The sequence below is a fragment of the Mesoplodon mirus genome (genome assembly GCF_964341445.2).
Source record: "Mesoplodon mirus genome assembly, chromosome: 1".
NCBI classification, from domain to species: domain Eukaryota; kingdom Metazoa; phylum Chordata; class Mammalia; order Artiodactyla; family Ziphiidae; genus Mesoplodon; species Mesoplodon mirus.
Genome location: NC_138976.1, coordinates 8,573,128 through 8,593,112, shown reverse-complemented (window position 1 = coordinate 8,593,112; position 19,985 = coordinate 8,573,128). Strand labels below are relative to the sequence as shown.

General features: G+C 47.3%; 1 protein-coding gene across 8 annotated transcripts in view; it reads left to right on the top strand.

Annotated features, from left to right (window-relative positions):
• The window catches only part of RALGPS1 (Ral GEF with PH domain and SH3 binding motif 1), a 289,045-nt gene that overhangs the window by 218,698 nt on the left and 50,362 nt on the right, over window positions 1–19,985 (top strand). For all 8 annotated transcript variants that reach the window (XM_082622855.1, XM_082622854.1, XM_082622858.1 and 5 more), the window contains one exon: window positions 19,581–19,718. In XM_082622855.1, the coding sequence (XP_082478981.1) occupies window positions 19,581–19,718 (138 nt within the window). The remainder of the gene's footprint in view (window positions 1–19,580; window positions 19,719–19,985) is intronic.

The window sequence follows — 19,985 nt, the reverse complement described above, 5'->3', positions numbered from 1 at the left end:
GTCCACCAACAGATGAATAGATGAACAAAATATGGCATGTACGTACAATGGAATATTACTGAGCCATAAAAAGGAATGAAATACTGATACATGCTCCAACATGGTGACCCTTGAGAATGCTATGCTAAGGGAAAGAACCAGGCACAAAAGACCCCGTCTTGTATGATTCCATGTGTATGAAATGTCCAGAGTGGCAAATCCATAGAGACCGAAAGTAGATGAGTGGTTGCTTAGATTGAAAAGAGGGGCGAGTGGGGAGTAAGTCAGTACAGGATTTCCTTTTGGAGTGATTGATGAAAATGTTCTGGAACAAGGTAACGGTGGTGGTTGCACAGCATCATGACAGTACTAAATGTCACTAATGATCAATTTTGTGTTACGCTTATTTAACACAATAAAAAATGTATACTGTAGATGCTATGTTGGTAAAAATCATGAAGGTGACATGTAAATAAGTGAAGTTAAAAGAATGTTACAGTAAATAAAGCAAACCAAGAGCCAAGAGCTGTATACAGGTCCTCACCCTCCAGGGAGGTCTGTTTCATCACTGAGATCTGCTTGCGGTGGGGAGGACCAGCTTTACCCTCGGTGTCTGCGCAAGGACAGCCGCTCTGCCTGGTGCCAAGTAAAGCGCTTTGTCTGATCTCACTGCAGCCTCACAGTGGCCTTCCAAGGAGGTACACTTATTCTCCCCATTGTACAGAGCTGGCCAACGGCCGAGCCAGGCAGGCACACCGACCCACCAGGCCCTGTGGCGACCTGCATCTTCTCGCCTGGGGTTCCTTGGAAGCAGCCTACTGGTGACACCCACTACCCTTAGTTTTCAACAATGGGGCAGTTATCTTCCTAAACTCATTTATCAACTATAGAGTTCCTCCCGCTGCTGCCTTCCCAGGGGTGAGTGACCCCCGGGACAAGCCCTCCAGCTTTCTGCTTCAGGTTAGGAAGGGCTGCAGGTCACAACGGTGCACGGAGGATCAGCTAAGTCATTTTGCTCTCAGGCAGCCTTCTGGTTCCACCTTTGCTCTGAGCAGTGGCTCTTAGACTAGAGGAGGAGCCCTGGGAGGTGGTGGGCTCTCTGTAGATGATCTGGAACCGCCGACGCTATTCTCAGCATAATCCGTTGAATGAGATTTGGGGCCCGGCTCTGCCTCTCACCAGGCGTGCAACCTCAGACCAGTTGCCTCACCTCTCTGATCTCTCATTTCCTCACCTAGAAAGTGTGTGTAATGGCATTTACTCTGAGGACTGTACTTCTCCTTTGTTGTTCTTGTCATTACAGTTTCAGTTAAATAGTTTATTTGTGCAGTTACTTGTTTACTATCTGACCCTCCTGTAGGTGGTCAACTCCACAGAAGCAGAGGCTGTATTGGTTGTGTTCCTTGCAGTATCCCTAGCTTCTAATCTAACATCTCGATAAGTATTTGTTGAATTAAAGAATAAATGAATGCCTGAAAGCGCTCAACACAATGCTTGGCACATCGTAAATGCTAATAGATGTTAGCAGCCATTAGTGTTGTAATTATCATTATTATTATTCCAGGTGATGTAGCAAATGCTTTCATACAGTGGCTCTGATTCTTGAAACAAGGTTGGAATATGCTCCTCTTGCAAAAATGGAAATTGAGACTCAGATAAACTCAATAACTTGCCCAAGTCCCATAGAACTGCTGCCCATGAAGCCCATAACCTGCCACTGCCCTAAATTCCTCGTCAGTAGCTGCAAAACCCTGAGTCGTTTTGTACAAACTGGGAACAGTGTATGTGATGTAAAATTATACCTGTCTGAGCACACATGTCAGAAATAAAGCACATTTTGTGGGAGGCAGTACAGTACTCAGAACTTACGGTTATTCCGAAGGTGAGCAGCCTTCCCAGGGTGCTACCCGCCAAGTGCAGAAGAACTCCCCAACCCTGGGCCACCAACCTGGGGCTCTCTCTGCCACCCAAGTAGTGGCCAGCTCCCCACTGGACCCGGGGTCTCCGTGGAAGAGAAGCATCTGTTCAGTGCTTGGTCGTCAGGCCCAGGAGGGCAGGCAGGGAGCACGTCTGGTTTTTCTCACTGTGGTTCCCCCAGAGCCCAGTGCAGAGTTGGTGGAAACAGTGCTCAGCAACTGTTTTGTGAATGAAAAATGAATGCATGCCTGATTGAATGAATGATGGAACAAATGAACAGAAAAATGAACCACCCTGCTGTGGTTACATTATCTCATGTAATGCTCGGGGTGGATGGATGTATAAGGTGGGCACGAATGAGATCAGGTCCAGGTGACCAGGCTGCTTACCCAGGGTCCCCCGGTGGAATGGGTGTTCAGACCTGGGTCTCCCTGCTCCGTGTGCCACCCTGAAGACTAGAGAGGGTTCCCTTTCCCCAGACAAGAGTGCCCCTCACAGCTCTGTGATGGAGGCCAGAGGAGAGGCAGGAGCAAGGGACGAGATGTTCCCAAGGTGATCCCATCCTTGTTCAGCCCTTGCTGTGGATGTAACAGGACGTGGGGGGCTGGAAGAGGGAGAAGGCGGTGTGGGGCTTGGAAGATGCAACCTGGGTCCTCCTTTCTCGGTAGACTGGGCCTGCCACAGACAGTTACTTCTAGTGATGTCATCACATCACCTCAGCCTTTACTGGGCAGTGACCTTCTTCAGGGGGATATACATACCTCACCTGACTCATCCCACCTCCGCTTGAGGGAGGTACCGCTAACGCCCGTCCCCTGCTACAGAGGCCACAACTCGGGGTCAGAGGAGCTGAGGAACTTTTCTAAGGCCACTGAGAGCATCAGTAGCAGAGTTGGCCCTCCCCCCAGGCTGCTTGGCTCCAGAGCCCACACCCTACATGGCACCCCGGGACTGCCTTCCCAGGCTGGCCTCCAGAGGACCGCATAATCCCCGGAGCCTGGGCCCAGGCACCATTTGGAGTGTGTTGGTGGGCCACAAATCACCCAGCCTGAGCTCTGGGTAATCCACTTGGAACTAAGTCCTGTTCTGGCCTGGAGATGTTTCCATTCCCCAGAAGGACATCTCCCCCTCTGAGGACAGGGCCTATGACTCAGCCCTCCAGGCCTGGGCTAAGGATCTCGGAGGGTAGGGACCACAGGACTCAGCTGGTGGCATGAAACAAAGCGGGGGGTCCCTACAGTCCTCCTATTGAACAGAACACAGGTTGGGACCAGCCAAACCTAGATTCCAATCATGGCTTCTCCAACTACTGGCCAGGAGACCTTTGGAAAGTCACCCTACCTTTCTGAGTCTCAGTTTCCCCATCTGGATGATGGGGGTAATGATGCTTTCCTGGGAGCCCAGTTGGTAGATGAACTGAGGAGATGGTCTAAGGCCCAGAGCACAAAGTCTGGCTCAGGGTCACCCCACAGATGCTAGTGTCCCCACCCCACCTTGGCAGGCTTCATGCATTCATTGGCTGTCCTGCACGGCCAGGACGAGAAAGGGCGAGTATCAGAGCCAGACTCCAAAGTGAGGCCTGGGGGGCATTGTTGGCTCTGCCACGCACTCGCTGTGTGATCTGGGACAAACAGTTTAGCCTCTCAGAGGCTTACTTCCCCTTCTGTAAAACGAGGACTCCATGAGATTATGCAGGTGCAGCTCTTAGCCTAGGGCCATGCTCGGTGACCACGCTCTGGTCGCTCCCAGCATTCGCTTGCCCGAGGCTCATGTCTCCCACCCCACGCTCTGAGGCAGCTGTCTTGCCCCAGGAGCCTATTTGAGCTCCCCGACCCCCGGGTCCCTGTGCACCAGAGGGTCTTGCTGAGAGTAAGATCCAGGCCAGATTGCTGTCAGGAGACCCGGATGGAAGGAGAGGAGCAGAACTTTGCCCAGAGCCGGGCCCACTGCCACCCAGGAAACAGGACATTAGCAAAATAGTCTTCCTTCACCATTGCCCTGAGGCAGACTTTTTTTTTTTTTTTTTTTGCGGTACGCGGACCTCTCACTGTTGTGGCCTCTTCCATTGCGGAGCACAGGCTCTGGACACGCAGGCTCAGCGGCCACGGCTCACGGGCCCAGCCCCACCGCGGCACGCGGGATCCTCCCGGACTGGGGCGCAAACCCGCGTCCCCTGCATCGGCAGGCGGACTCTCAAGCACTGCGCCACCAGGGAAGCCCCCAGACTTTTTACTTTAGCTGAGATGAGCTTTTTCAGCCTCCAAATAGACCTTCTTACTGGCGTCCCCAGGCTACCTCATCCCCCCACCCCCAGCCCCCTCTCAGCGCCCCCCAGCCCACCTCCAGGCAAGCAGTCTCCTGCTTCCTGGGTGCTGGGTGCTCCCGGATTCGGCAGGAAGCACTCTACTCACACCTACTCTGGACTTGACGGAGTTGCCTCTCCCTATGCTGTTTCAGCCATGGCCGAGTGGCCTCTCCCCTGGGCCCCGCAGAAAAGCCATCATTCTCAGAGTTCGCCTGCACCCTCCACATCTGACACAGCGACACAAGCCACCGAGCGCTTGCTTCTCCTGCGGCATGTGCAGGAGGGGTTTCTGGGCTTCACAGACTGCTGACGAGGGAGTATGGTTTAGAGCACATGTGATCCGTTAATACTGCATCCAGAAGTCGACGTCTTCTGCTGCCCTTAGGCTGCGATGGTGAAACATTCCCATAAACTTATGGAAAAAATGTGCATTGACCAAATTTTATGGCATCCAAAATCATATGTCCTCTCTTTGGGTCTTTATACTTAAGTACCATAATCACTAGGGGAAAATATTTTTCTTCTTAAAAAATGAAAGCAATTGACAAATCACCAGATGTCCTAACATTTCATGAATAATCAGTCCCTCCTGCTTTGAGAAACTCCTCCTCCCTTGGGGAAACTCTTGCGCAGGCAGTTACCGTATGTCATCACAGTCATTCTGGTGGAAGGTCAGGTTCAATTAGACCCAAGCAAAACGGGCCCCTACAACTCACTTGGAGGGTCAAGGTCACTTCCATGGGTTTTGTTTGTTTGTTTGTTTTGGGGGGTTTTATTTTTGTTTTGGGGTGGGTTTTTTTGGGTTTGGGGTTTTTTGCTTTTGCTTTTTTGCAAGATTTTTTTTTTAATTCAAACATTTATCCAGGGTGTGTCTAGGGATGGATCTCTTTCCCGGAACCTGGGACATGCTCCTTGGGTAGATGCCCTTCCCTGGGTCAGCTCTCTGTTCTCAGGCCCCCGCATCCCGTATATTCTTTCTTCCCTTGCCCTTTTCCTCGGCACTTGACCTCGCCAAATTGCTCTCCCATATCATTGCTGTGAGTATCCAAAATACCCATTTTGCTCCTTGCTGCCTCCGATGTTAGTTTTTTGTTTTGTTTTTTTTTTGCGGTACGCGGGCCTCTCACTGTTGTGGCTTCTCCTGTTGCGGAGCACAGGCTCCGGATGCGCAGGCTCAGCGACCATGGCTCACGGGCCCAGCCGCTCCGCGGCACGTGGGATCTTCCCGGACCGGGGCACGAACCCGTGTCCCCTGCATCAGCAGGCGGACTCTCAACCACTGCGCCACCAGGGAAGCCCCGGATGTTAGTTTTTAAAATTCTTCTGTCATATTTTTAGTTTCTTTTTCTTCTTTTCTTATGTCATGCATCTCTCTTTCTAGCTTATCCTCTTGCAGTTTCGCCCCTGACAGTTCTCTCCTATCCCAGAAGCCTTGTCTTCTTGTGCTGTGTTGAAGAGAAAAGGTGTCCCGAAACCTTCTTCCGGATGCTGGAATAGACCGAGGACATATGCTCTCATTCTCAGCCCCCTCTGCATGCAGTTCAGGCCCTGTTATTTAGCAGTATTTTTCCATGTGCCCCTTACTGGATTTTCTTTCTTCTGAATGCATCCTTGACCAAGGTGGAATCTGTTCATCTTTGGGGCTTATCAATAGGCATTTGGTTTTCCTTCTGGACATGCTTTAGTTCTTTTCTGGGGGTAGCCATCTGCAAATGGATGTGAGAAGGTGGAGGGGAAAGTCCCAGAGCCCCTCAGATCAGCCCCTGCTGGGCAGTGTACTGGTCATTGACCCAAGTTTTCATGTTTTTCTGTCGCTGGTTCTCTGCATCTGGGGACAGGCCCTGGGAGGCACACATTGACAACGTCTACATTTGCTCAACTTCTGTCCTCTACATCTGCCTGTAGTCTATTCAGTTTCTTCCTAGGTTCCAGCAATAAAGCCGCCCATCAGTCTTAGCTAATGGGGTGGTTTTCTTCTTTTTTTCTATTCACAAAAGTTTTAGTGATAAGTCAGGGGAGGCTCCATGAGGGGCTGTCTGGTCTCTTCTGGAAGGTTTTCAGAAACAGGGATGTACCCCCATCACCTCTTAAAGTTGTTGGGTTTTTTTTTTTTTTTTTGCAAGTCACTTCATTGAGTGCCTGCTTTATCTTGATACTACGCCAGCCCCTCTCCTGTGCGTTAGGTCCTGAGTCTTCACCTCGGCCCTGTGAGAAGCTACTGTCTCCATTTCCCAGAGGAAGAAAGCAGTTGAAGAACTCACCCGGGATCACACTAAACAAATAAGTGACAATGCCAGGATTTGAACACAGATGCCTCGAGTTTCAGTATCACTCCTCCATGTATTGAGCTATAAGTAACACATGTAACATAGTCCATAAGAGTGCCGGCCCTAGGCCAAAGACCTGGGCTTAAATCTTACCTCTGCCATGTCTGTGCTGAGTGACCTTGGGCAGGTTACTTAGCATCTCTGGAATTGAGGAGAGGGGCTGAGGCAGGGACCAGCCCATCTCTGTATCATACACCGCTGGTTCCTCTGGGGTCGCTCATGGGCACCTGAGGATAATTCCCCAAAGTAAGTATGCACTAGAGTATTATTTTTTAGCAGTTCTGTGCCCTTAATTATTTGTGTAACTAATGCCTCTGTTGAATGCATCTGCCAACTAGTACACCTCATGAGGTCAGGGACCGTGCCCGTCTATACCCCTGTGTCCAGAACGTGGGAAGCACTCAGTAAATATTTGTAGCACTAATGCCCTTTCACATCACCTAGTGGGCTGGTCCCTGAGCACAGCACCCTGTGCCCTTGCAGCTTCCTCTCCCCACAGCGACCCGCCGCCTTCCGTCTTGCTCCCCACCACTTCTGATTGGTCAGCAGACATGCTTTCCTGCCACTTCGGCCTCTCTCTTCCCTGCAAATCACCCTCCGATGGTATAGCCAGGAATGAATGTCCTAGTAAGGGTAGTGTTGGCCCCAAAGCCTGCTGGAACGGCAGTGTGCTGTGAAGAAGGGGAGGAGCCAGGACTGAGAAAAGTTGGTGCTGGAGAACCAACCAGAGTAGAGGTCTAGGTCCCAAGGAGGTGACCAGGAGCCCAGAGTCATGGGGGTCAGGTGCTTTGAATCATTTCCCAAGGGCGTTGAGTCTAGTGGGCTGGGGCTGGGGAGGGGCAGGTAGCACAGAGAGTAGGTGTGGGTGGGCCTTCCAGTCTGACGCATGATCCCAGCCAGTGACAGCCTGGCTCCCCTCCACCCTCCCATCCCACCCAACAGACAATCCCAGACTAGCAACAGCATGACTACTTCCAGCGCCCCCTGCTGGTGGGGGCGAGTGTTTCTCCTGCCCTGGTGAGATCGGCTCACAGGCTCCGTGGGAGTAGCGCCCCCTACAGACCGAGACTATGGCCTAGGGCTGGAAAAGGCTGGGCTGGCCCTGGGCCAGCTGGATCTGGCTGGGCCAGGGAGGGTCTCCAGTGTGACCTGGAGCAGGGCAGAGCCCACAGAGATGGCCCCCACGGTAGGGCCACAGGAGCCCCTGTTCTCTGAAAGCAGTTTCCCAGGACAGTCCTGCGGGACTCCCATCCTCTCATCTACATCAAGAAAGGCAGGGAGAGATCAAAACACCTGAGCCTGAAAACCACAAATAAATTAGTAGTCAGATGCCTTCTTTCTTCCCAAGGGGCCCAGGGAGAGTCTTTCAGTATTTCATTTCAGCAAAATCAGGAAAGAATTTGCTTTCAGATAGTGAAAATCAGTTTGGATCTAGCTAACCCTCCACAAATCTGTTGCTTGTTTCCCAGAGAATGCAGGGATTGGTGATTGAGGTTTAGAATGTCGTGTTTTGTTACACAGTTTCCATTGAGTAATGAATAAATCTGACAGTTTTGCCTTTGCCTCCATTATTTTTTTGTTATACTTAAAGACTAGGTGAAGTGTGGTCACAGATACGTGAGCACATTTGGGGAAGTGGAAAATACTTTGGTGATTGAAGCAGCCGTCTGTGAGCTCATTCTCTGGCTGGAATCCTGGTGGCCTCGGACGTCCAGGGAGCCTTTCTGTGCACAGTAGCGAATCCTTGAGCCAGGGTTGGAAAGACAAGCTGGAGAGTGTTTTCCTTGGCACATGGGCAGCCTCGGTTCTACCCAACATGAGGCAGGTTTCTGAGGCTTTCACTGGGGGAATCATCTTGCGTTTCCTTTTGGTGACGTTAGCTACTCTGGAAGCCCTTCATAGCACTGAGAAATACGGGTATTTAGCTTGGAGACACCAGAACACAGGGCTGACCCTGTTAGGGTGGCTGTGGAGTGGGGTGCTTGGCAGCCACGGCCACTCTTATCCACTGAGCAGTGGGATTTTGGTGGCCAGAATGAAGAGTCATGTATGTGCAGATAAAGACTCAGCGTCCCGTTTGGTTGTCCCCTACCCTGTGCTGGGCCCTTGAGAATGCAGAGACGGAAAAGACGCAGCCCTGGCCCTTAAAGAGTGTGTGATAAATACTGTAATCAAGGGGAGGGTGCGTGCTCTGAGAGCCCAGGAGGAGCCCGCTAACAGCCAGAAAAGGAGGCCGAGTGGGCATGGGGTGGACACAGCTCTGCCAAGCTCAGAGGCACGAAGCAGAGGGCCGGTCCAGGGAGCCAGCCACACGGGGCCCGCACCCAGCTGGAGCATCACATGAGAGGAGGGCGGGAGGAAAGCCCAGAGACGCAGGCAGCGAGGGATGGAACCCAGGAGCTGTGAACACCTACAGAGGGAGAGTTGTTGGGTAATTTTAAATTGAGGAAGGGCATGATCTGATTGGGTTTGAGAAATCACAGGGCGGATGGGTTGGAGGTGGAGACCAAAGGTGATAATGCAGTGTAAACAATGGCCTGGAGACAGATCACAGGTAGTCTGTAGAGGTTTGTGGCCTTTACATCGGAAACTAAAGACCGGGTTTTCAACAGGAGCTGAGAATGCTCGGAAAATCATTTGCATCAACTATTACGTCCCTTCTCCCTGCCAAAAAGTGTTTGCTTTTTTGAAGAAAGAAAGAGAGATAGAGATCTTGCTCTTTTCGATTTCTAAAAGTAGTACATATTCATAGCTAAAGGCTGAAAAAATATAAAATTGTATAAAACAAAAAATAACCCTAAACTATCCCTGAAGATGGTTGCCGTTAACAGATTGGGCAATATCTTCTCTCTCTCTCTCTTTCGTGTGTGTGTGTGTGTGTGTGTGTATCTCAATATCTCAATATAGGGGTGTGTGTATATCAATATGGAGTGTGTGTGTGTGTATGTGTGTGTATCTCAATATAGGGGAGTGTGTGTGTGTGTGTATCTCAATATAGGGATGTGTGTGTATCTCAATATAGGGGTGTTTGTGTGTATCTCAATATAGGGGTGTGTGTATCTCAATATGGGGTGTGTGTGTATCTCAGTATAGGGGTGTGTGTGTGTCTGTGTATCTCAATATGGGGGTGTGTGTATCTCAATATAGGGGTGTGTGTGTGTGTATCAATATAGGTGTGTGTGTGTGTATATCAACATAGTGGTGTGTGTGTGTATCTCAATATAGGGGTGTGTGTTTGTGTGTATCTCAATATAGGGTGTGTATGTATCTCAGTATAGGGTGTGTGTGTGTGTGTGTATCAATATAGGGGTGCGTGTGTGTGTGTGTATCTCAATATAGGTGTTTCTATGTGTGTATTTCAATATAAGGTGTGTGTATGTGTGTATCAATATAGGGGTGTGTGTGTATATGTGTGTATAGTCATACCAGATTTGTTCACTTAAAAACACATCATGTTGGATCTAGAGACTGTCAGAGTGAAGTAAGAAAGAGAAAAACAAATATTGTATATTAACACATATAGGTGGAACCTAGGAAAATGGTACAGATGAACCGGTTTGCAGAGCAGAAATTGAGACACAGATGTAGAGAACAAACGTATGGACACCAAGGGGGGAAAGCAGCGGTGGATGGGGGTGGTGGTGTGATGAATTGGGAGATTGGGATTGACATGTATACAGTGATGTGTATAAAATTGATGACTAATAAGAACCTGCTGTATTAAAGAAAAATATATATATATATATTATTCAAGTCAAAAAAAACATCATGTTGCTAACAAACACATGAAAGGATGCTCAACATCACTAATCATTAGAGAAATGAAAATCAAAACTACAATGAGGTATCACCTCACACCAGTTAGAATGGCTATCATCAAAAAATCTAGAAACAATAAATGCTGGAGAGGGTGTGGAGAAAAGGGAACCCTCTTGCACTGTTGGTGGGAATGTAAATTGATACAGCCACTATGGAGAACAGTATGGAGGTTCCTTAAAAAACTACAAATAGAACTACCATACGACCCAGCAATCCCACTCCTGGGCATATACCCTGAGAAAACCATAATTCAAAAAGAGTCATGTACCACAGTGTTCACTGCAGCTCTATTTACAATAGCCAGGACATGGAAGCAACCTAAGTGTCCACCAACAGATGAATGGGTAAAGAAGATGTGGCACATATACACAATGGAATATTACTCAGCCATAAAAAGAAACAAAATTGAGTTATTTGTAGTGAGGTGGATGGACCTAGAGTCTGTCATACAGAGTGAAGTAAGTCAGAAAGAGAAAAACAAATACCATATGCTAACACATATATATGGAATCAAAAAAAAAAAAAAGAGGTTCTGACGAACCGAGGAGCAGGACAGGAATAAAGATGCAGACACAGAGAATGGACTTGAGGACATGGGGAGGGGGAAGGGTAAGCTGGGACGAAGTGAGAGAGTAGCATTGACATATATACACGACCAAATGTAAAACAGATAGCTAATGGGAAGCAGCTGCATGGCACAGGGAGCTCAGCTCGGTGCTTTTTGACCACCTAGGGAGGTGGGATACGGAGGGTAGGAGGGAGACGCAAGAGGGAGGGGATATGGGGATATATGTATACATATAGCTGACTCACTTTGTTATACAGCAGAAACTAACACACCATTGTAAAGCAATTATACTCCAATAAAGATGTTAAAAAAAATTTTTATAAAAAGAGGAATGCTAGTGATTTATGTATATTTACTTTGAACTTAACTCTGTTATTTAGTTGTAATAGTTTTCCAGTTGATTATCCTAGATTACTTAATTATATAACTAATATGGTAACTAATTATATAACCTGGAAATAATGACAATGTTACATGTATCTTTAATATTTATACCACATTTCTTTGTCTTAGCTCATAGATTTGTGCATCCAGAGTAGTGTTAAATTATAGCAGAATGGCAAGTATTCTTGACTTGTTCCTATCAATAGGATTTCAATATTAAGGAGATTGTGTTAGTGTTTCTACCATGCATCCTTTGTCATATTAATGAAGTCTGTTTCTAGCTTAGTGCTTTATCAGGAATAGATACTAAAGTTATCAGTGACTTTTCAGCATCTCTCAAGATCATTTGTTGAAATACCATTGCAATCCCATAGTAAACCTGTTTGCTTCAAGATACTGCTAATTTGATTTGCTATTTTTATTATTTTAAAACACTGGTGAGTTTTATTTGCTAACATTTTATTTGGATCTTTATTTATTAATGATATTGGTCTCTCTTTTTTTTTTTTCAGTGAACCAAAACAGCCTTTTTTTTTAGGATACAAATTTTCTTCTGGTTCAAACTTTTATGACATCCTTGGACCATCCAACTCTGTCAATTCTTATTTTAAGGTTCAGTTCTACAACAGTTTTTTGGGTTTTTTTTTACATCTTTATTGGAGCATAATTTCTTTACAATGGCGTGTTAGTTTCTGCTTTATAACAAAGTGAATCAGTTATACATATACATATGTTCCTATATCTCTTCCCTCTTGTGTCTCCCTCCCTCCCACCCTCCCTATCCCACCCCTCTAGGTGGTCACAAAGCACCGAGCTGATCTCCCTGTGCTATGCCTCTGCTTCCCACTAGCTATCTATTTTACATTTGGTAGTGTATATATGTCCATGCCACTCTCTCACTTTGTCACAGCTCTTTTTTATGCCATGTCTGTCAGGTTTTGATATAATGGTTATGCTCTAGTCATAAAAAGAACTGCACATATTTCCAACTTTTCCTGTGCTCTGGAACAGTTTAAGTAATATTCGGTTTTTCTTTTACGGTTTAATGGATGGGTCCATAAAACCACTTGGATATTGTGCTTTTTAATCATGGTATCTTTCTTAATATTGTTAATATTTTTCTCTTTATTTGGTGAGTTGAAGGTTTTGCCCCTTCTTGAGACAATTTTGGGAAGATAGATTTTCCTAGTAAGCACACATTTCATCTACATTTTCAAATATGTTGGCATAAAAATTGCACATGCTACTATTTTAACTTCTCCATATTTGAAATCATATCCCTTCTCTCATCCCTAACAATGCACATCTGTGTTTTTACCTTTCTTTTGTTTTTTCCTCCATCATACATACCAAAGGATTGTCTACTTTATTGACTTTTTCAAAGAACCAACTTTCAGTTTTATTTATCACTCTGCAGTGATAAATATTTCTGATTTTATATTTTTAATGCTTTCTCCTATTTTGTTTTGTTCTTTTTAGTTCTCTATAATGAACACTAAGTTCATTTCTTTTTTATCTTTCTTAATTATTAATATAAGCATTTGAGACTATGAATTTTTCTCTGAGCAGAGTTATGTGATTTTGATTGCATCCTATATGTAGATAGTTTGTGATTTTAATTCCTTCTTTCATCTCTGAATTTTTTGGAGTGTTTTTTTCCTTTCCCAAATGGTTCGTTTTTAAAATTTGTTTTTACCCCTGGGGCAGGGGATGGAATGAAATTGCTTCAGACCTATCAAAACCACATGGGTTACAAGTATAGGAAGTATGGTTTCCCCCAAAGGAAAAGTGAAGGCTGTTTCCAAAAGAATTGGGAATAAATTAAAAAAAAAAAAAAAGAATTGAGAATAGATGTTAGGCAGACAAAAAGTACCAGTTTCTTCTCTACTGCCAATAGAATTGTTGAAGGATTAAATTAGATAGTACGTGTAATTTACTTAGCACAGTGTCTGGCACAAAACAAGCCGAATAATAATCACCAGATTAATGCCCTCTCCTTACGCCCTTTCTTACTGCTGGTCAGAATACCAGCACATGCTACACGAACCCACAGCTCTTAGGAGAACCTTTGCAGACAGTAGGCCATCCCATTGCCCCTGTAGATTACCAGGTAATCCCCAGGGCAGGGGGGGATCGGTGGTTGTGTCTTCATTTGACCTCAGGGAGCCAGAGGAGATTCTCTGTGGGCTGCAAGGCTTTGTTCACGTGCCTTTGTGATTCACCGGCCCCAACACCAAGAAAAAGAGGAGGCCATGTGCTCCTCTAAGAAACAGCCTCTGAACACCTGAGGTGTGACTGCCTGGCCCCGCCCCCTTTCTGCAGACCTGGGAAACGTTTGTCTCAATGTCAGCCAGCTTCCAACACATTTCACTTGAGGAATATTCTTTAGATGAGGATTTGTTCTGAACTCTGTGTTTTACACAACTGATACTAATTAACGGGCACTAATTAACACTCAGTCTTCTGCATCAGACAGGGCACGCGAGCCGCCCACTGAGATCTCCTTGTGCAGTCGATGGCATCGCTTTGTGCCCTCATTAAAAAAAAAAAAAAAAACCCTAATGAGCTGCTGCTCTGTTATTTCGTTTGGAATTTATCAGGAGTTTATGTGATCAAACCACACAAGTATAGTTCCGGGTGCCAGCACTCCTCATTTCTGAAGTTTGAAAGTGATCTTTTCAAAGCAGAGCAGGAGAACATGGGAAAAAAAGTCTTTCATCTCAAACTTTAAAAGAAAGAGAGAAAGAAAATGGAAAGCATAAGATGGAAATGTGGCATATTTTTATGCTGTGGAGGGTTTTTTCCCCTCAACACAGCAGAATTTTCCTTATTAAATAGATAGCTGTGTGAGAAAAACCAAAACCAGACTCGGGATGGAAGTGAGACGGGTGGCGATGGGAGAAACAAGAGAGCAGTGAGTTTCTGGGCTGGCGGTGAAGCCCAGTGCCAGCCGCGGGCTTTGGCTCTGGGAGACTGGGAGCGCCCAGCTTCAAGCAGGCTCTGCACCACGGAGCCTAATGTCCCTCAGCTTAAGAGAAGGGTCTGTTCAGGAGAGCACCTCCTTTGTCAGCCTGACACTCCCTCCTCAGGGCCAGGGTGTCTTGTGGACACGCCTGGCGGGGGGCCTGGACTCACTGTCAGGAAGAAGGTTTGGCCACATGCCCCTGGGCTTGGGACCAACCCAGCTGGGGAGGCATCCACAGCAGAGCCAGCAGAGGGCTGCTCATCCCCAGCCCCGGGGCTCTCTGCCTCACCATGGCAGGCTGGTTGGCACCCCTGTTGCAGCCACAGCAGTGTCACCGGCCCCTCTGTGGGGTGTGGCAGGAGGGAACAGAACATATTCTGGGTAGCTGTCCATCTCACAGGAGGTTGAGTCTGCAGGCAGGCAAGCCACAGAGTGGACGCTGGCTGCCAGCCGTGTCCTCGGGTGGGTGGCAGGCCACAGGAGGGATCCTCGCAGCCCCAGCTCTGACTCTGGCACCCTTGTCCCTGTGCCAGCCAGGACTCCCAGCCCCCAGCTTTCAGCACTGCTCTCTGTCCCAAATCTTTGGGTTCAGGCGGGCATGAATTCAAATCCTGATTCCCCCACTTGTAGGTTGTGCGGTCTTAGATGTGTCACTTTTGCTCTGTAACCTTCCATTCCCTAATCTGTAAAATGCAGAAATGAGAACACCTACTGTGCTGTGCCAGTTGCGGTGAGGATGCTGTGGTACAAGCAAGGCCAGCCTCTCCTGTCGCAGACAGTGGCTGTTAGTATTACGGTTGTTTCCTCCAATGCGTCTGCACCTCCCAGTCTAGCCCCAGCCCCTGGCACTGCTCAGCCTCATAGCCGCCAGGGCCAGTAGCTGGTCCAGTTACTGTCCATCTTGACAAGGCCAACAGCACGGTGTCTTTTGCCGCAGTAACGCTGTGTAAAAGGAAGGGAGCTGAGACATCCCAGCTGTGCTGTCTCAATCCAGATGGAAGCTCCCAGAGCTGGTCGTCTGAGGTAGGTGGCCGCACGTGGTCAGCATCTGGGCGCCATCCACAGTTATGGCAAACCCGGCTGGGTGCGTCTCTCCCACGGGCGTCCCGCTCCAGTTCCAAGTGGGGCCTCGCCATGGAGCCAGGCTCGGGGTCAGCTCAGCTTCACGGACACCTCAGGGGTCCAGGCCCTGGGCCGGGAGACTTCACAATCACCATCATTATCCCCAGTCACAGTCAAGGAAACACAGGTCCCGGGAGGCAAAAAGGCTTGCCTGAGGCCACCCAGCTGGTAGGCAGCAGAGCCAGTATTCCACGTCTCCTGGCTCCAAGCCCCACGCTCTCCCACTTCCACCACAGCTGTGTGTCATGGGGCAGAGCTGGCAGGGCCCCCAGGCCATGGTGGGCCCTCTGACGATGGGACCTGGGACAGAGGTGTCACGATGGGTGCCAGGGAGGCCGCGGGGAGGAGGTGGACGGTGCAGCCACCGTGTAGTCGTCAGCCTTCCTGGAGACTGTTCACTCCAAGGGGGTGTCAAGCAGGGAGAGCCATGGCCTGGATGCCTGTGGGGTCAGCTGTGCCCCATCCTGCCTCACCAGCTGCCAGGCTCCAGGGGATCTGGCTGGGGTCAAAGAAGGACTTGACAGTATGGCAGCCTGGACTGACCTGTGTTCGAATCTTGCCTATGCCACTTCCCAGCTGTGTGACCTCAGACAAGCGATGCAGCGCTCTCAGCTTCAGCTTCTTCCTCTGTAAAGTAGAGATAAAACCTCCCTGATAACAGCACGGTTATGGCAAATCGACAAACAGGGCAAAGCTCTTAGTTTAGGACCTGGAACACAGTAAGTGTTCGGTCTTATTAGAATCATCACTTGACTCCCCGTGTCTCTTTCTTCAGCTCCAAAATGAGGGTAATGATGTACTTTGTAAGGTTACGTTGTGGACTAAAGTATGCCTTTATTCATCCCTTCCTTCTTTCAACTAATGTTCACCAAGCAGCTCCTGTGTGCTCTGTTCCAGCCGCTGGGGTTGAGCTTGTGGAACAGGACACTTCCTCCTCAGAGGGCTTTTAATAAAGTCTGATGGGGGAATCAGACAGTAGATACAGGAACGAGGCCAGTAAGTATCTAATGGTGGCTGTGGTGAGTGCTGTGTGTCAGGCTTTGTGCTGCTCTGGCCCAGTACAAGTGAGAGGTGGCTCTTCTGATGATTTCATCACGGTTTAGGCTTTTAAATATTTCCAGTTACAGGCTAATGACAATACTGGGAAGATTTCTCTGGATTTGTGCAGTATTACCTGTAGATTTGCTGCTTTGGGAGTGACAGGCTGTTCACTTGGGAATTCTGTCCAGGTGTTGCTGAGGCTTGGGGTCTGCCCTGGCCGCCAGGGCCAGGAGGCCTCCTTTGGGAGGTCCCCTCCGTCCTCACATGTGGTGGCCCTGGCCTGGACTCTCAGGTCAGGGGGGCAGATAGGTGTTTTGTGGAGGAGGGTGATGAACACTGTACAGTGGGGTTTACTCTTAGGAAGTAGTGAGCTCCCCATGCCCCGAGGGGACAGGCAGCAGCTGGGGTGGAAGTGGTGTTCGGCCCCTTCGAAGGCGAGCTTCTCCTGACCTCTGTTTGCAGAGCCAGGACCTGACAGGGTGCAGAGGGGCCAGCCCCGGTCCTCACGGGGCAGCGGAGGGTGAGCCTTCCATGCCGGGGGTGTTATTTGAGAAAAGGCGACTGATTCCTCCTGTGTTTCTCATGCCCAGCGAGTGGGTCGGAACAGGCACTGGAGCCAGACAGACCTGGGTTCAAATCCAACACACTCGCTGTGAGGCCTCAGGCTCATTTCTTAATCTCTCTGAACCTTAGTTTTCTCCTCAGCCTCCCCATGGGGTCGATGGGAGGACCACAGGAGAGGAGAGGAGGAGGTTCCCGTCTTGTAGCAAATCCCAGGAAGCATCAGTTCTCTCCCATTTCCCATATCCTGCTCCTTGGTGTCCCTGCTCCCGGGCTGAGGTTCACTCTGCTGCTCAGAGCCAGCTGCGTTTGGGTTGCACACAACGTTGGCCTCTGGAACAAAGCTGCCTCGTGTCCCTTATCCCCTCACCTCATGCTCAGCACTAGGGGGTACTTTTTGTTGTGGTTGAAGCGTTAATGGGATTTTCGGGATTGCCACTGCTGAATCCTTGGGGAGGTAGCCGAGTTACATTTTTAAGAGGGGAGAGGAAAAACAAGGTCGAGAAGTAATAAATCTGTGGACTTAAATGTTCCAAACTTGGAGCTTCTATACAAGGGAAATGACTTCTAATTTTTAAAATTTTGGAAACATGGTGCCACTAAAAAGAAGGGAAGTGGAAATGATTCCTGTGAGAAGTGCTAGCATATGTTTCTGTGATTAACAGTTTCCCGTAAAAATGTGTAGCTATTTTGAAAGCAGACGAATGACTCATGGTATCCAGCACCAGCAGTCCACTGTGACGGCAGGACGCATGTACTCTGCGGAGGCAGGCTTGGGTTCAGCTCCCATCCCCATCATTTACCGGCTGTGTGGCCTGGAGCGAGTTAAACATCCTCTGTGCATTTCCTTTTCCTCCTCTGTAAAATGGGTTTTATAAGAACAAATAACATAATGAATGTGTAAGTCAGTGCAGTGCTTGTCCAGCCATGCAAAAAACCTACAACTTTAATATTAAGTACCTGGTTAATTACATTTGTTATCATTCTTAGTAGTTTAATAGTCAACCTTCAAGGCTATAAATTTTCCTCTGATTACCACTTTGGTCTGATCCCATAAATTTTGATGTGTAGTGTTCTTATTGTCATTGTCTTTGAATAGATTTCTTATTTTAGATTTTTTTGTTTTTTCTTTGACCTGAGAGTTGCTTATGAGTGTGTGTGTGTGTGTGTGTGTGTGTGTGTGTGTGTGTTTAACAAATGGTTAGAATTTTTTCTATATTTATTGTTAAATCCTAGATGTACTGTAAGGTCAAAGAGAGCAGATAATATGACATTTACTTTTTGGAGCTTATTGAGCTATTTTTTATAGACTAGCATATAATCAGTGTTTGTAAGCATTCCATGAGTATTTAAAAAGAATTATATTTTTATTTATATAACACCAAGCTTGTTAATTTTGTTACTTAAATACTACGTTTATATATGGACACATACATATGTATATCTGTAGATGCATGTATGTATATGTGTATATTTTTGTATGTACATACATATGTGCGTGCACACACACACACACACACACACAAATTCTCGAAGAGACATACCAAAGACTCCCTCCATGTTTGTGGCTTTCTTGAATCCACTTTTCATTTTTGGCACTCTTTTGCTTTGTATATTTTGGTGCAATGTTGCTTTATGCATAGAAGTTAGTAATCATTAGATCTTCTCAATCCACTGTGCCTTTCATTAATATCAATCACTCCTCTTTGCCTTGTTCAATGTTTTCTGCCTTAAATTCTGCTTTACATCACTACTCCTGCTCAACCCCACCAATATTAATGGTGTAGTGGCAGTACTCATGGGGGGCTGCTGGAAGGATATGCCACCCGTTGTCCATGCACATCTCCGGAGAGACTAAAGTGCGACCCTGCAGCAAGCCAGTCAGCTGGGCCACACCCCACAGCCAGTCCTGTTTTCTCATCCCTGGCCAGGTGGCTTGTCCCGAATTCCCCCTGGGGTGATGCCATGAGACCATGCTGAGGCTCCACCCTGGCCTATCACAGCAGTGTTTTCATATCACACGTTATTTTCTTATTAAGCACCCTCAGCAGAATTCTCTGTCTAGCCTTAGTTCTTTGTACCAAGGATGGTTGCTTTTTCGATTTCTTCTTTTGTTCTTTAATTTATGATTTGGGGTGTGTGTATGTGTATCTATGGACAGATAGATAAACAAGTAGACACACAGCTAAGTGAATAAATGAAAAACTGAATTCAGACAGTGTTCTCCTGGATATGACATCTTAGACTTATTAAACTGCAGTGGTTGGTAAAAAACACAAGTATTCATTCATCCCTTTCGTGTCCTGTTATTTTCCAGTTGGGTTACAGGTAATAACCCTTGTTGCTGGAGCGTGTATGAACTAGAAATGCTAACATCTTGCCAGCATTCATTTTGGTTGTTGCTCAGATGTTTGATTTAAAGTTGAGCAGTCCGTGTGAAGAGTTAGTAGTCAGGATTGGAATTGAAGTCCAAATCATACCGCAATTTTCCATGTCACCCTATACCTTCTAGCACAGCAGTTCTGTTTTGTGCCATTTTGTTCTGATTCATGGTGAACACCTACCATCATTAAATATCTTCCTTAATTTTAGGCATCTATCTTCTGGATTTAATCTACATTGATTCTGCATATCCTGCCTCAGGCAGCATCATGGAAAACGAACAAAGATCCAATCAGATGAACAATATTCTCCGAATAATTGCGGATTTACAAGTTTCCTGCAGCTACGGTTAGTACCCCTGGTTGTTGGAATTGTGAAATCTTACATCACCGAAATTTGGGTCCAGCACCTTATCAGTGAGAAAGCTCTAGAAACCAGGTAGTCCCCACAGAGCTCTTCATTTTGATATCTTAAGTATCAAACACATTCTGGATCTTTTATAAGCATGTTTGATCTTCAGAGACTATGCAAACTAGATGTTACTATTTCTGTATCACAGATGAGGAAACTGAGGCTGAAAACAGTGTAGTCACTTGTCTAAGGTCACACGTCCAA